The sequence below is a fragment of the Nothobranchius furzeri genome, chromosome 6 (genome assembly GCF_043380555.1).
Source record: "Nothobranchius furzeri strain GRZ-AD chromosome 6, NfurGRZ-RIMD1, whole genome shotgun sequence".
In the NCBI taxonomy this organism is placed as follows: domain Eukaryota; kingdom Metazoa; phylum Chordata; class Actinopteri; order Cyprinodontiformes; family Nothobranchiidae; genus Nothobranchius; species Nothobranchius furzeri.
In genome coordinates, this window is record NC_091746.1 from 46,283,647 (window position 1) to 46,301,464 (window position 17,818).

Consider the following 17,818-nt stretch of genomic DNA (forward strand, 5'->3'; position numbering starts at 1 on the left):
GAACATCCATAACAATTCTATGAGGGTGCATAGCATTCTAATTAAATAGATTTTGTCATATATTTATACATACATTTTCATAAAAACATCTTTTTTTGTGCATGTGCGCAGTTGCATTCCTTAGGATTGTGTAATATGATATTGCGTTAACATTGTCATGTATCCAGTCTAAAGGAGTATAGGTGAGCTCTACTCTTTGCAACAGTTAAAATTGTACAACACTCATTTTAAAATACACCATTGTAAGTTACACGTCATCTTCACTCACATGCCAGGTAAAAATGTCCTCTTTATTTTTCCTCTTCTTTTTGACCCAACTAGGTTTGGAACCGAGCGTCATCATGCACACACACTTTCATACTGAACAAACACGTTGGAGGTGCAGGAGTGAACATCATTTCTGATCAGATGATGAACAACAAATCATATTTGTACAAGTCATTCTCAAAATGAAAACAGTTTTAAGGAGAAAAAGTGTGGTACGCCGTTTGACAGAGTGGATTGACACTATCAAAGGTATAAGTCTGCAACATGTTAGCCGAGGTTTCTTTTAGCCATCATGGCAAATATCCCTGCTACACGAAGAGCTTCAAAATACAGGTTTGTGTTGATTAGAACTTTCAACATCTACTTTCTGAATAATCTGAATTTGTCTTTACCTCCCATCTTCTAAAAGCTTTACACTTTTAGTAAATTTATTGTACTGCAAAAAATTGACCCCCATACAGATTTGTTCTATATTTGCTTTTTTTTTTGTAAAGTTTAAATGTTTCAGATCAGCAAACTAATTTCAATAGATAACCTGAAAACATACAAATCCTGTTTTAAATTGATGAACTGATTGATTAAACTTGTGGAACACTCTTTTAATCAATACATTTGCATTGATCTCTAGTAAGAATAAATGCATTGTGAGTTGTACTGTGGGGAAAAAAACCCCCAGCTGCACCAGTTTTAGGTAATAGAAAATTGCCACATCAGAGCTGAGTTTCAGATGATGGAATTTGGAGTCTTATTTCCTTATTTTGGGACATTTAGCCTCTGATTGGATAACAGCAACAAAACTCAACCACTGACTTGCAATGTGGATGTTTTATCTCCGCAAATAACATAAGCCTGAAGGAGCTTCAGCTGTGGGGTGGAGTTGCTAATGCTAACAGTTAGCTTCAGCTGATACGCTCTCTGCTGTTTCTTGGACGCTTGAACAACAGCAGCCTTCCCCATCGCTAGTCATGAGGAGTGAGTCCATGAATGTTAAGTGACAATGTGACGTAGATCTCTGAGGATTTTCAAATACTAGTGCAGAAGCTAATGCAGGAGACAGGTATAGGAGACTGTTTTCATGATCAGCCTGCATGAAAAAATTAAAGTGATAATAAAATGTTTTTTCAGTGTTCCACACTTTCAAGGACAAATATATTGAAACCAGCTTGGGTCTGTGTAAAAAAGTAGCTGATCTGTAAACCTGACAAATGATTATATATATATATATATATATATATATATATATATATATATATATATATATATGATAGATAGATGATATATATATATATATGATAGATAGATGATATATATATATATATATATATATATATATATATATATATATATATATATATATATATATATATATGATAGATAGATGATATATATATATATATGATAGATAGATGATATATATATATATATATATATATATATATATATATATATATATATATATATATATATATATATAGCGAGAGAGAGAGAGAGAGAGAGAGAGAATAGATGTTGAATTGTTTGAATTCAGCTGCATTGGGAGATCATCAAAGATGAGACACTCTTCACATGCCCCAGGTGCTTCAGGTAGTGAGGAGAATTCATGGCTCTATCAGCTACAGTGAGTGGTCTAGGTCCAGAAGCAGCCCCGCACCATCACACTACCTCCACCATGTTTGACCGTTTGTGTGATGATGTACACCAGAAGAAATTACACTCTTCCTAGCAATTCTGTTTTTGTCTCATCAGAATATTTCCCCAAATTTCTTGGGCATAATCTAGATGTTTTCTGGTAAACGTGAGATGAGTTTTTGTGTTTTTGCTTGTTGTTTCTTCTCAGTTTGGAACTCTTCCACCAATACTGTTTTAACCCTTTCTCCTCGTATTGTTGATTAATGAACTCTAACTTTAGAGCGTTAACTAAGGTCAACAGTAATTTAGATGTTGTTCTGTTCGTACATTTCTTTCGACTGGGGCATGATGGATTGCTTTTTGAGATCTTATAGCCTACTTCATGTTGTCAGATGAGTTCTATTAAAGTGATTATTTTTTAATTCTGCAGTTCAAGTCTATTTGAAGGTAGTGAAACTGAAATTAACTTTCCAAAAATGGTAGATGATCGCAGAAAATTTGTGATGAAACACCTGGAGGAAGTAACTTTTTTCGCTTATGGTCAGGGTGTTTGGATAGTCATCGTTGTCTGTTCTGAAACATTTAAGTGACAAAAATAAAAATCTGCAAGGGAGCAATTAGATTTGTCCCAGCCCTGGTATGACAGGAAATTTTCTTAGCTTTTAGCAGCACTGCTATTTTGAGTTATTCAAGTAAGATTTCCGTTGACACTCTACAAAAAAGTTCAATGAAACTAATATAACATCCATCAAAGTACATTTTTGTGCTTCACACAAAGTAGGTTTGGTTCAGTTTAGTTTTGTCAACGATAAAAATGACTGAGGGTAAACATGACTGGCACCCTCAAACAGGAAGAGGTTTCTGACACATTCAACACTTTTTTTGGTCTTAATTGACTTAATGCACATGTTTTCACAAATACACTATATTTTCTGCTTCATGCATCCAACAAAAACACCCCTTTCCCACCTAAACAGCCCCAACAGCAAAGTTTTTGAAGTATTTCCACATTCATCTTCTGGAGGACGTCCTGGTAATCCAAACCATTTTTGTCTCTAACAGAGCAAAAATAAAAACCTGAGTGTAACATGTGATATGTTAAAACGTGCTATCATCAGATGAGGTTCACTTACATGACATGGTTTATGAAAATACATGCACTAATGTGTTCGTTCATTCATTCATTCATTCATTCATTCATTCATTCATTCATTTGGTGCCACAATCATCCAGGCTACAGTAGCGTTTACAGTACTTATGGGATAAATAGTGTGTTTTCCAGGAATGTGTGCTACTATGATACACTGTCTACATAGTGCTGCTGTCAGGTTTCTGCATAAAGTGTTGAATGATACATAATTGATGTAAAACAATACAACTCTGGTGAATTTGTGAAATTCTAAGAGCTTTAATGATGCAGGAAACTTAAAAAAGATTTTAAGTGAATTCCATCTTAAAACAGCAGCAAACTTACTAAAAATATACTTTTAAAAGAACATATTGTGATGTTGCTACGTTTAGTGCTGAAACAAAAACCTCTGGTTTCCAGCCCACATGGTTGCCGTGACAGTCACAGCAGTTTGCATCGGGGTCTCGGTGTGTGCTTTTGAACTTTCGTCAGACTCAAATCCTTTACCTCCAGATTCAGTCTTTTTTGACTCAAACCGTCCATCAGTTTTTCTTCTTAAGTATTATTGCTGCAGCTAAAGGTGTATGACAGTCAGATCGGTGGATATGGGGTGTGTGTGCTTGTACAACGTGTGAGTGTATTTGTGGATATGTTCACGAGTCTGGGGTCAGTGTTGATACGACAGTCACAGTGCTACCTGTCTGTCCTCGCTGCACAGTTCCTCTTGTGATGATAAACTCTTGGAGCATAAAGCCATTTCCCACCTGACAGAAATTCTCCAACTAGTTCCATAACATGTGTTTTTGCATGTTCATCCCATTCATCCATCCATTCATCCACTTTCCACTATTATCCAACATTGGGTCATGAAAGGAGGCCTAGGCATCCCTCTCCCCAGCCCCTCTTGGGAAATCCCAAAGCCTTCTCAGGGTGGATAAATCGTGGCCAGTAAAGCTTAAGAGTAATCAGCTGACTATTTTGATGAGGAAGAGCAGCAGCTCTGCCAAGATCTCCAATTGTTGGAACTCCTCACTTTATTTCTAAGGCTGAGCTCAGCCACCTAATGGAGGAAGCTCATTTCAGTCACTTGTAACCAGATTGTCTATCAGTCCTGATCAAAGTCTTGTGATCATAGACCAACCAAATCAAGAGATTCTCCTTTCGACTGCTTCTTTCTTACCACAACGGGTTGGATCAACACCCTGATTACTGCTGCACCTCTTCCATTGCATTGGTCAATCTTTCACTCCATCCTACAATCATTCAAGAAAAACTGATAACTCTCAATTCTCTTCCTAAAGAAGACACTTTAAGCATGCATTCTATAGTTCTCCTATCAAGTACCATGGTCTCAGACTTTGAAAAGATTACTCCAATAGGGAGCCTAAGTCCATCTACTTCTGGACCATGGGTCCCCAAGAACGAGAACATGAATGCAAGTCAATGGGGCTATAAAATCTATTTTCTAATCCTGTTTGTTATGTGCCAAGGATTTCACATAGGATGTCAGTGAATCTTAAAGACACATTCTGATACCAAGAACACTTTTATTTTCGAACGGGGGGGGGGGGGGGGGGGGGGGAAGTTATTTGAGGTTTTGTGTGAAAATACGTCCATGACTCCAAACTGATGTCAATGAACCAGACACGGAAAAAAGATGTGTGTGATTTAGGGCGTGATACAAAGCAGATTAGAAAGTAGCTCTTTTAGCCCCATAGCCTCATTTTTTTGTTCTTCCTGGGAGCCATGAGCTGACCTGAATGGGAGGAGGCTTAGGCTCCCTATCCCAGGAACTTCATGGTAAAAGTCAAGACTTCAAGACACCGACAGAATCACATAATCTGCAAAATGCAGAAATTACACTTTGAGATTCCCAAACCAAACACCCTCCTCTCCACGCCTTGGGGCAGCCCAAGTGGAGTCCAAACAACACTAGAAACAAGCTTGACTTGGGGCAGGAAATGTGGCTGCAGCTTTTGTTTATTCTCTTTTGTTTAAAATAATTACCTAAAAGTTGGTAATGAGGCGCCCGAGCAAAAAAGTTGGATACTGACGGGAGAGGGCTGTGATTTTACTGCATATATATGTAAGGGCTGCTGATGAAAAGGACATATGCTACTCAGGAAAGAAAGTGTAAAACGAAACACAAAAGTTAACATTTGCATTGTAGAGCCGCTGTGCAATGCAATCAAGCAACCAACTCTTTTTCGAAAGAAAACATTCTGCTGTCTTGGTTTGACACATTTCCCCTGAAACACAAGGCTGACAGAGGTTTGGTTCTCTACTAAAGTCAAACAATACAGAGAACCGAAGTGGACAAGCACCAAAGTGGAAGCAAGCTTGTCTCAACAGAAACAAAAGAGGAAACAAAAGACACGCAGACAAGAACTCACAAGAGAAGAGCAGCTGCTTTTGCATTGCACCATTGAGCACGCCATGACATCACAGAGACAACAAGCCAAATCAAGGGACGAGGCTCATCGCTAACCCAGAAGCAAGAAACTCATGCGGTAGAGCAATTTACACGCACACATACACACCGACACGTGTCCACATGTAGCACAGAGTGCATATATCACATTAGGATTATTAAGGAAAAGGGTTTGGTGAAAGAAGCATTGGTAGGCTCAGCAGAGGCTTTGCTGCAAACACAACCATCCTTTGAGGAACGCTTTTTGGCTGCACTGTTATCAGACTCAACTTGCTGACACAAACCACTCCAGATGGGGGAAGAAGGTCCTTAAAAAGGCCTGTGACCCATTTGTAGGCCAGTCCCTGTACCTTACACCCCTTCAGTTTGTAGATAATGACAGTTCAAAAGGTCAAAGGGCATGCACCAGCAGTCATGCGATTACAGTTCACAGGAAGCACTTTGTTGCTTATTTTTCTTGTTGTTTTACGAACATTTATATATTTTTTGTATAAAAATGAATCATCATGCTTTAGTTTAGTTGATCTTTTTTCTTTACAAATGTTAAAAAACTACAACGTGAACTCCTCTTTTTTTCTGATCTTCTGTTGTCTTGTGGTGCTTCATTATCACAGGTTGAGGATGGTTCTGTTAGTCCTTTTAGTTTTCTCTTTTTGTCTCGTCTTTTTCTCCTCTGCTCATTTTCCTCTCCGGTCTGGTCGTGTTTTAGTGGAGGACGTTTTGGCAGTGGCTTTCCGGTCCTGAGCAAAATTAGAAACACAATCGTCTTACAAACACATAATTACTGAAAATACACATTAACATGTAGACAGTGGAACAATACAGCTTCCTGAGAGGGTTGGAAGTGGTGAGAAGGGAGTTAAAAGTGGGATGTGATGATTTAAAAAACATTTGAACCTTAAAAATAAATAAAAAGGCCAACTTCTGTAGGTTGTAAAGCTACTGAGTGTGGCAGAATTTTTTATGGGTCTTGAGGATGAAAAAAATACCATTTCCCCTAGCCTGAGCCCAAGCAAGATGCAGAGTTAACACCCTGAAATGATCCCACTTTTCCATTGTCTGACACCAAGATAACATAGAAACATATTGTTTAAATGTCTCATTTTAAATTAGGTGCAGAATAAATGAAATGTGTTTACATAAATATTAAAACCTGAATAATTCTCCTCTGTCTGCGTGGGTAGGGAGGCATGAAACACCATTATGTGTCGATGCAAGGCCTCTGCAGCAGACCCGCATATGGTGACAGAAACATGCTCACATTTTTAACTATCTATCTAAAGCAACATAGACCACAGGCTTGTTATTGGTCAGGACACTGTTTCCTTTAAATTAGTCAACAGCACCACCCGTCCCCTCTAAAAAAATTAAAAAGAGCAGATTGAAGAACATCTCAGGGAAAATGTCAGACGACATGAACACATGTGACTGAAGGAGTACAAAGATACGCAGCAAACCTTTTTTTCACGGATGGAAATGATGAAAAATGTTTGTTTGGAGATGGTGATTGCATAAAGAGGTGGACACGAATGAAGGACACATTTGTTTGTGTTCAGAAGTCTCTGAAATAAGGGTCCACTTAGAAATCATTTTTACTTATTATTTTTTAAAATGATTGGTCATAGACGGTGAAACTCTAGGATTAGAAAATCCTGACAGATCTACATCACACTGTCACGTAACATTCATGGACTCACCCATCTTGACTTGTAACTGGGAAGGCTTGTATAAGCTAGATATTAGCATTAGCTACTCCACCACATGGCAGAACTCCTTCAGGCTTGTGTTACTGTATTTGTGGAGATAAAACATCAACATTGCAGAGCACAGAGAGTCAGTGGTAAATTCGCTTTGCAATCAGAGGCGAAATGTCTAGTAATCTAGAAATAAAACTCCAAATCCTGTCCTCTGAAGCTACTTTCTCTGGCTGAATTCTCTGTGCTGAAACAGATGCACCGGAGCACCAGGCATTTATTCCTGCTAGAGACCACTGCAAATGTAGTACAAAAAAGAGTAAAGGACCTCTTTAAACATAATAGTTAATACACTGCTATGGACTGGAGACGTGACTGCAATGTTGGCTGGATAGCCCAGAAAAGAACTGCGCCCACTACCTTCAATGCATGTGCCCGACTCCTAAACTGAGCTGACCGAGAAGTACGACTCAGGCTTCAGCGGCATGATGTCGAATTGAACTTTTATTGCATCAATGGCACGCCCTTGAATCTGTGGGTCTAGGTCTTTCCTCCAAAAGATTTAGGTTGATAAGTTCTATGAATTTTCCACATTTCATAATCACACGTGAATCTAGTGAGATTGGCAAGCCTTTATGTTGCTGTTTACCCACATTTCCCCAAGACCACTGAACATTTCATGCATCTTGTGATACAGTAATGCCCCAAAAATAAAAAGGTAAATAGAAGGAAAAGAGAAAAAAGGAGAAAAAAAATTCTCCAAAAGGCATTTTACTTGACATAAGCTGATATGTTGCCTTTGCATTAAGTCCTGTGGCAGCTCAAATGGTTTTTAAATAATAAGACTCTACATTTAACGTCTACATTTATTTCCCTTTGCAAACAGGGTTGCAAAAAGTAAACATGAGTGAAGCAGAGCAGCTTATAAAGGAACTATTTAGGCTCAGTCAGAGTCCAATGGGTCGTCATTTACAGGGTACAACGACACTTTATTAATTCCAGAGGGAAATTACTCCCAGCGGATACTATCCAAGCACTGGGATGCACAAGTGCTTGTTGTGTGTCCCATACCTGAAGGACTGGGAGGTGTGTGTATTTCAGTGTTTAACTCTCCGCAGATTGGTCCGCTGCACTGACTGAACACCCTTTCTCACATCCACCCCCACCTGCAGCAAGAATGGCAGGAGGAGGCAAACGGAGAAGGGTTGGACCAGTTAACTGCTGCAGCCTCCACATGAAACCAGAGCAGGAAACTAACTACGACTCACTGTTTATAAACAGTTTTGCATTTAGTGTTCATTCAGGCCACCAAGTATTTTATAATTTTACAAGGTTTAAATGCAGATTTCTGAATTCATAGATGTGTTTATTCAATTATCCTCAAAAAAGACAAAATACATTAGTGAACACTTGTCTGGTGACTAATGTGATTAACCAGTTATGTGTTTCAGGGCATGCGATGAACATACAGTCAGAGCTGTACACATGGATTTGCAGTATGTGAATGTTACGCAGTGGAAATAATAAAAACACAATTGGTTCACCTTTCTAGCGAGCACATTTCCCTGCTCTTGCACCTCTGCAGACCAGCCTTCCTTCTGTTCTCTCTGTAAAAGAAAATCACACAATAAGCCTGTGAACAGCCGCACCCTTTTCATGTGACATGGTTTGCCATCAAAACTGTCAACTATTGTTAAACAATTTTTTTGTCAAAAAAATTGCTTGAGTTAGTGTATGTGACGAAAGCCAATCGCTCATCGGTCTGCGACTGGTGGCGCTAAATTGCAAGAATGTTTCCCACAAGTCTTGATTTGTTCACGAGAGTTCTCGGTTTTGTAATCACAGAATCTTGCTGTTGTGTCACTGGGGTCGTGAACTTGTTTTATTAAAGGTGCTGTATTTGTTCTCGGTAAAAACCGTTCAAGCAAGTTACAATGAAAAAATAATTCAAATGTCCAACCCTTTTTGTCAGGTTCCACTCTAAAGTCACAGAATCTGACGGTTGCAGAAAACGGTACAACACCCACACGAGCAGACACACAGCTCTGCTGAGCTTCTAATGTCAAAACTCCCATAGCCAGCCCCACACGGAACTAAACCTCTTTTCACTCCCTTTGTGCTACGTCCCCCCAACACACACACACACACACACACACACACACACACACACACACACACACACACACACACACACACACACACACACACACACACACACACACACACACACGCACGCACGCACGCACGCACACACACACACAACTCTAGTATATGATTATTTTTTTTTTGGGTGAAAAACAATCAAATTCAAAATCACAGAAGCTTAGCGCCACAGATAATCGGGAGAATTCCCACCACCCACAAAACTTCCAGAAGACTTCAATTTCTGTCTTTTCTGCCTGCTCACAATAACGCGTCCACACACACATACACACACAATTGAGTGTTGAGACTTAGCTGCTTCCCAGGCAATAGCTTCATCACCTAAACATTTTCCAGAAACAGACCTTAAACATAACATGCAACAAACCTCCTTAAATGAGATTTGCAAACAGAACGGGACATTCCATTTGTGACAACTAGGCAGCTCTGCTGGCTTCACTTCCTGTTCAGCAGCTGCCCCACCAAGAATGAGCGTTTCGTGCACAGAAGGAGTTCGATGCAGTGGAGTGAGAGACATTCAGAAGAGCAGATTAATGGATGGATTATCAGCCAACAATATAGCTAAGAGGCCATCACTGGATTGAATGAGTTTTTTCCAGGATCATATATTTCAGAGAAATTAAAGTGTCTCATTTTTTGACTAAACTATTCATTTCCCGTTTTGCCCAACTGTAAGATGTCTCTGATTGGAGACAAAAGAAAAAAACTACAATCCAGGCTTGAGTCAAGTGCGACAAAATTGCAAAAAGATTATCGGTGATTGAATAGTGAGCAAAAATTTTGCAGTTTATTCACGGTTTTAACAGTTACATAATAGAAATTTGGCATGTTTTTGCAATCTTGTGGCTCCTGTCTGGTTGCCGAGACGCCGACAGCCAGATATGTCCTTAAATCAAAATGATCAATCATCCGTTTTGATGATTGTTCTATAATTAAAGAGGACAAAAACTGTTCATGACCAATTGAAATCAAATTGGAATTCAATTTGATTGTTTAGAGGAGATAAAATAGGAGATGTATTAAAATGTTCTCCCCCTCTGGGCTCAGGAAGCGGCGGTTGGTCAGCAGGACAACCTGACCTGGCCTTGCCTCTGCTCCTGCTCCCATGTACGTTGGCCCGCCTCCTGATGAGAGAAGCCCAACCCCCTCTCAAAAGGCGGTGTGCCCTTCAGAAGGCGCCCACGTAGCACATGAGAGTAACCCGTGTCACACACCGAAGTCAGCAGGGCCTCCTGCGTCATGTGCAAGCCTGGAATGCTCCCATCATGTCCCGATGACACAGAGCCCACCCAGCCCTGCAAGGAGTCCTTGTCTGGTAAGTAGGGTTGAAACGCACCACCTCCTGCCATCCTGGAAAACAGAATGAGAATAAAACAAGGAGGAGAAACCGTGAAAAATCAGAGACTCATAATGCCTTGGGTTTAATATTCTGACAGGTGAAGTACCGGTTGTCCCCGTTGTGTTCTGCTGGCTGACTCAGGCCTATCAGCTCACTTCGCTGGGCAAACACCTGCTGGCCTGCAACAAGAGAAATCCCTTCCACTGAGCCCAACCCTACACCTCCAGCTCCTCCTTTCGTGCCTCCTCCCATCACCAGGGCCTCCCCTCTCCTTGAGTCTGACCTCTGACCTCCCAGCTGCCCGTTTAGATTGACCTTCGGAACAGCGCCACTGGCCCTCACTTTGTCCCTTTCAGCCAGTGCACTCGCTGGCTCCTGTGGTGCCTCCTCCTCCTCAACCTCCCTTTCCTCCTCCTCCTCCTCCTCCTCCTCTTCTTCTTCCAGCTCCATGATGGAACCACTGGCCCCACTGGCTCCACTGCTTGGGCGTCCTAAGCTGCATGGTAACGAGAGTGTGGCGCCCTCAGAGTCGTCAGCCCGACTGCTGCCATCTAGAGACGAGTCCTCTACTGTGACCAGCGAGGGGCTGACCCCTGCTGGCCACACCTGAACGTCTGACATCTCCATTAGAGTGTCTTCTTCTGTGGTGGCAATGGGTGCACACTCCAGGCTGGAAACCTCCTGCCAGTAGGGCTCCACGCCCAGCGGAGAGGGCAAGCTGTACTGCATGGAGGCCGGGGACAGAAGCTCCTCCTGAACCAGTCCATAACCTGGAGGGGAAACAGGGCGAGACAAGAGAAAGACTAACACCAAGCAAGCACAGCCACAAGGACGGGGTGGGGAAGGTTGTGGATCGACTGTTTCTCCAATCCTACAAGAGAAACAGTGGAGTTCTGCCCTGTCCCAATAAACAAGACAAATGTTATTAGATTTTGGACTGATGATTTAGACAGAGCATGCTTAGCATCCAATCCAATTACAATAAGGCTCAAATTTTAAAACCAGAAGGCATTTTAAAAAAGCAGTAAATGCATTTTTATGTGTTCCTAAGTTTGAACTGTCTGATAAATACAATTAGTAAACTAGCAAATAAGGCAAATTGATTTTCTGTTATTGGGACTTAGCAACATTTGCAGGGTGTGAGAGGAAAAAGGCTGTTTATGTGGATCATCTGTTGTTTGTGATGTGAGTGATGGAATGGTCCAGTTTGATACCAAGTTAAATATGTGACTCTGCACAACAGAAACTGTTTATAGGAGATAAAAGAAAGGATTAGAGTTATATCTTGACTGAGGGGGTTGGCGCGATATTCATTAATGTAAATATCCAAGAGAAAAATCTATTTATGGTTCTTTTAGTGTAGTCCAAAAAAGGCATTTTCTGTTTTAGGAATTGGAAACCATCATAGGCAGAGTTTTGGAGAAAGTTCAGATGATACTGTGGCTGTGGTGCAAGCAAAAATGTAGTAACAGATCTCTTATCGTTCCAACCCGTCATCACACGCCCCTCACAGGGAGTCAGCAGCATCTTACAGATTCCAGAAAAAAATGCAAGTTACCATCAGTCTTGCATTCTCCTGCATTATAGCTGCAAGTCAGGTTCATGCATTTATGCCCATACCTCTAGCATTCATAATAAAAGTCTTACAGACATACTGTACACACATTAAAATGCACACACACACACACACACGCACACCATACCGTACCATAATTTATTTATATAGCATATTTAAAATGCACCATGGGAGCTGCCCAAAGTGCTGCACAGGCTGGACCAAATCACAACTAATCAAAGCAACACAAAAACAGAGGATAAAAATACTGATGAATAAAAGCAAATAAAGCATTAGGAATACTAAGAACACATTAAAACAATAATACAAGTCATTGTCTAAAAGCCAAGTCGTAGAAGTGGGTCTTTAAACGAGATGTGAAAAACACCAATAATGGAGCCTGTCAAACTATAATAGGTAGAGTTCCACAGTGTTGGGGCAGCATGTACAACTGCTTGTCCACCCCGTTATTTGTAACGCATCAGAGGAGTTCAAAGCAACAGAAGGTCAGCCAACCTCAATATGCATGTGAATACCAGAGAGTGAGCATGCCAGAGAGATAAGGAGGTGACAGGTCATTGAGTGCTTTAAAGACAAAAGTCAATAGCTTAAACTGTACTCGGAAAATGACAGGGAGCCAGTGAAGATGTTCCAGGACAGGGAGCCAGTGAAGATGTCCCAGGACAGGGGTAATATGGCTAAGTCGATGTGTGTTTGTCAAGATCCTGGCAGCAGCGTTCTGAACGACCTGCAGTTAATTTAGGGCAGAGACCAGAGCACCTACTAGGAGGATGTATGCATAGTCCAGGAGAGAGGTAATGAAAGGATGGATGACTGACTCCAAGTGCCTCCACTTCAAGATTTTCCTGAGGCAAGTAAGGCGGCGAAGCTGGTAAAAGCAAGACCTCACGACCGAGTTAATCTGTGGGGCCATTGAGAGCTCGGCATCTAGCTTTACCCAGAGACTTGTCACACACCATTTGGGGTTGAGAGTTAAAAAGTCACAAACAGAATTAGAGCCATGGTGATTGCGGGGGTCAAAAATTATAGACTCAGTCTTCATTTCATTCAATTTTAAGAAATTGGATGCCAGGCAGCCCTCGTTATCCTCATTCATTGCTTCATATATTTGGCAGTCATCAGCATAGATGTGATAGCTCAGGCCATGCTGATTCATTTGCCCAGTTGCAGAAGGTAGATTGAAAAAAGCAGTGGCCCGAGAATGGAGCCTTGTGGCACCCCCCAAGGCAGTGGGAGACAGGAGGATCCACAGTCACCAATCTGGACAGAGATGGATCGGTTGGATAGATAGGAGTGGAACCATTGATGTGCCACCCCCGTCAACCCAAGACCGAAGCCGGTCCAATACAATATGGTGATCGACCATATCAAAAGCCCCAAGGTCCTGCAAGATCAGCAGCCCCCAGACCCAAAATCAGATACCACCAGAATGTAATTTAGCACTCTAATAAATGCAGACTCAGTGCTATGGTGTGGCCTGAAGGCGGACTGAAACACATCCAACAGTGACTTGCTGCCCATGTGTGCAGAAATCTGTACATGAACAATTTTGTCCAGAACCTTCAAGAGGAACCGTACTTTTAATATAAGGTGGAAGTTCTCATAAATGGAGTGATCAGGACCAGGTTTTGCCAATATCAGCTGAACAACCACATCTTTAAAAACCTTAGGGAACACTCCAGTGCTGAGGTGTATGTTAAAATGTTCAAGCCTTGGGGGGTGGAATACTGGCGGATGTGAGTGGGGCCCCTTGGGGGTCTTGGGGGTGGCCATGGGTCGCTGCCTGGCAGCTGCATTGCCCCTGAGCAGGCCTGGGTGGTGGCCTGGGTGTGGGGGTGGCCGGCCCCATGTGGAGATCTGGGCGAGGCCTTGGGGGTCGGGTCCTGACATGTATGCTGCCGGCAGTGCCTGGCCCGGGCTTGGGGAACTCAGGTAGACCTTGGCTCCTCTGCTGTCCCATCACAGAGGAGGATGTCCAGGAGGGCGAGGACCCAACCTTACCTGGATGTCCTATGTCTTATCTATTCTGGAAGTTGTGCAAATGCAGGGATGGGAGTAGATATTCTGCTGGGGTGGGGCTGGGTTGGTGCCCCTGGACTCTGTGAGTCTCTGTGATGCTGTTGCTTTGGGCACTGGCAAGATGGGCTGGGGTATCCATGCCCTGGGTGGCCTTTTGGCAACAGAAATGCCTACTGGGGCCAGTGGGGGAGCTGGCTCCCTTGAGGGCTTAGTCCAACCAGCCATTCCTCCCCATCCCACACATTTTTCTCCTCCTGCTCTCTCACATCATCACACAAACATGCACATAGGACATTGGGGGGTGGACAAGTCAGAGGGTGCGGGTATGGACCCCATTTCTGCATTCCTGTGGCAACCTGCCCCCCAATTTTATTTGCAACTTAAACACTTCCACCAATGACATTCCACGCAAAAACCCACTTAGGTTCTTGGGAGTGAGCACATTCAATATTATATATATATATATATATATATATATATATATATATATATATATATATATATATATCAGACCCTTAGGGTCTGGTCCATAAAGTTTGTAAGCTCTTAACACCTTGTTCTTAAAGTAAAAGGACACATCGGAAGTTTTGTAGGTTCATAGATGATGTCAATGGCTATTCAACCCAAATATTTCTACAACATCTATGACAACCCCCCCCCCCCCCACACACACACACACACACAAAATAATAAGTAAGAAAGTGTTTTAACACAGCATAGTGATTGTGCAGATTTGAAAGAGGCCTCTAACTTTTAGACATAAAATATTTAATTTCAAAATAAAAGCACTGGTTGAAAAAAGGGAATTCACAAAAGTTTAACTGAAGTGATTGAGTGACCTAAAAGCTTAGTTCCAACGTATTTATATAAATCACTGTGCATTTAGTGAAAAACATTATTGAGCATAAAATGTGCTGGGACATTTTGGATAGCCAAGCCAGTCATGCCAATACCTCCTTATGGGAAGCAAAGGGCGTAGTATCACTCCCATTCAAATAACCCCACCCTCTGAGAATTCTAACCAAGTCAATCAGCACTGAGCAGCGAACATCACACACTGCGATACTCAGTGCATTGCCTCCTCCTCCTACCTGCACAGCTGCACTCACCTGGGCTGATCACTTCCTGAGCAGCAAAGGGAGAGCTGCCAGGAGGAAGGGAGAGACTGGATCTGTGCCAGTTCTCTCATGTGCTCCATTTGATTGTGTTTTAATGGCTTTTAAATGGGTTTTAGTTCTTTAAGCTTAGTGAAGCTACATTTAGGAACATTTACTTTGAAATTCCATATTAATAAACTCTATTTAAAACTGACTAATGATGGCATTATATATTTTTGATCTTTGGTTTTAAACATCTATTTTCAGGAGCTTCTTACCAAAGTCAAAAGAAGAATAAGGGGCAACACCATTGTAGGAACTTGGGGGTTGCACTGCCTGTTGCAAGTACACTAGAAGCTGTAAAAAACATGTAGGTAGTATTTACAATCAAGTGACAAGACTGGACAAATGATCTTGACATTTAATGGACGAATGGGTATGAAATCACATGATTAATCACATTCAACTAAACAGTTCTGAATAATCAGGTCCACAGTTTCACTGAAAATGTCATCAGGTGCAGTCCAAGATACACAAAACCAAAGGTAGGACCAACTCATAGTTTGTAAGTGTCAAGTCTTTATCTTCAAGTTTGGGTCAAATCCCAAGTCTGAAACTTCAAATTTCAAGTCATTTTTTAAAACAACACTGCAACTGCATCTTGTCTTCCTTCAGCATTTTCTCCTTCCGGTGGCGTGACTACGGCTGATATGATTCAGGTCTCACGATGGACCAGGTTGTATTGGATGCCCCTGAATAAACTTTATTGGACTCAACAATTAAATAGGTTAAACAGCAGATGTTCATTTCCAAACTTCCTATAAAAACACCGTTTGCCCAATTGTTGTTGTCAAAACAATAATAAAGAACCTGGTTTCTAAAACAGACCTCCACCTGAGCTAATTAGCTGCCAGCTATTCTTTGACAGAAGTAGAAAACAGGATTTAAAATATCATGACTAAAACGACATTTATGTTAAAGCCAAACAGAATCATGAACATAGCCTGAAGAACATGTGCTCACAAGGTGAAATTAGTCAATGTTCGCAATCTCAGGCCCTGTCCACACGTAGACGGGGATCTGCCAAAACGTAGATATTTTTCTACGTTTTGGCCTGTCATCCACACAAAAACGGAGTTTTTTCACACGAAAACGGATCTTTTTTAAAACTCCGGCCAAAGTGAAGATCTCCGTTTTCTCCGTTTTGGGTGTCTGCGTGTGGACAGACAAAACCGGAGTTTTAAGGTCCGCAACGTCACTTTCCGCGACAAAAAAAATGCTGACATCACGTGTGCGACCTGTGTTTACACTAGCCGACAGCATGTATGCCCTCAGAGCTGCGCTCGCTTTATCAATTGTCCAAGCGCTTTTTGCTTGTTTGTTTTTGCAAGCGGATTTACTGCTCCTTGCGGAAGACCACAGACGAAGGACGAGGTTAAGAATGGGGGAAGTACTGCCGCCTACAGGTCTGGCATGTCCTTAACAACGTATTTATCCAGGTACGTGTGGACAGAGTTTTTTTTTTTAAACGAGGTGGTGTGGATGCAAGTTTTTGGAGGGGCGGATATTCGTTTAAAAAAAAAACCCGGCTACGTGTGGACTAGACCTCACTGTGGCCAAAAAACTACCACCAGTTCTTTATGCAACTTGGAATGTCAAACCAAGTTGAGTTGTTCCATCTCTGACTGTAATTCTCTTCTTGTGTGCTTTACATTTTGCACTGCATTTATTATTTTTTTGTCTGTTTTTTGTCAACTAATTTGTAATGAAACCTAAATAAATGACTCCTGGGCATGAATATCTTTTGCTGCAGTGCCGTTTACAAAAAAACAGAGGCTGGCTTTTTTTCCCTTTAAATCTGCTTAATTTGAATGCCCTGCAGCTGTCACTCACACATACTAGCCTATAGAGAGATGTCCACCTTTGTTCATGCAGTGTGAGCGAAGTTATTTAAAAGTGAGCAGCTTTGAAAAATTAAATGTTTCAAAGCAGATACTGGGTAAAGCAAGTCCTTTCAAGTACAGAGGTTCAAGTAAAAGTCAAGTCCCAAGTCACTGGTATAAAAGTTATAAAATGGTATAAAAGTCTAAAATCATAAAATGAATGACTCAAGTCTTACTCGAGCCCATTTATGTGAAACAAGTCCACCTCTGCACAAAACTGAACCAATCTAAAACACAATCACATTCATAACATTTTCTAAAAACGCAGATTAACAGAAATGATTTAATATTAAAAGATGTTTTCATTTTTTAATTTCTCTGATCTAACAAACACAAGAGCATTATGAACACGCTAAACAAACAAGAAAAGCTATTTGACATTTTTACAATTGAGCTTAAAATGTAATGAAAGGACACAATAAGTTAATTTAAAAATATTTTATAACAAGTAGAAATCAAAACTGTTGCAGAGTTGTTCAATAATGACATTTTGGTGATACTTATGGTAAAAAAAAAACACTTCAATTTTGA

The 17,818-nt window shown here is 41.2% G+C and overlaps 1 protein-coding gene across 7 annotated transcripts in view; it reads right to left on the minus strand.

Annotated features, from left to right (window-relative positions):
- Positions 1-4,981: 4,981 nt before the first annotated feature.
- ank1b (ankyrin 1, erythrocytic b) overlaps positions 4,982-17,818 on the minus strand; it is a 95,378-nt gene continuing 82,541 nt past the window's right edge. For 3 of the 7 annotated variants that reach the window (XM_054744873.2, XM_054744874.2, XM_054744872.2), the window contains 4 exons: positions 10,759-11,422; positions 10,528-10,663; positions 8,695-8,757; positions 4,982-6,196 (listed from right to left, as the gene is read on the minus strand). In XM_054744873.2, the coding sequence (XP_054600848.2) occupies positions 6,134-6,196; positions 8,695-8,757; positions 10,528-10,663; positions 10,759-11,422 (926 nt within the window). In that variant the 3' untranslated portion in view covers positions 4,982-6,133. Of the gene's footprint in view, positions 6,197-8,221; positions 8,317-8,694; positions 8,758-10,527; positions 10,664-10,758; positions 11,423-17,818 lie in introns of those variants that run through there. The other 4 variants (XM_070552266.1, XM_070552264.1, XR_011520851.1 and 1 more) reach the window with 4 other exon arrangements.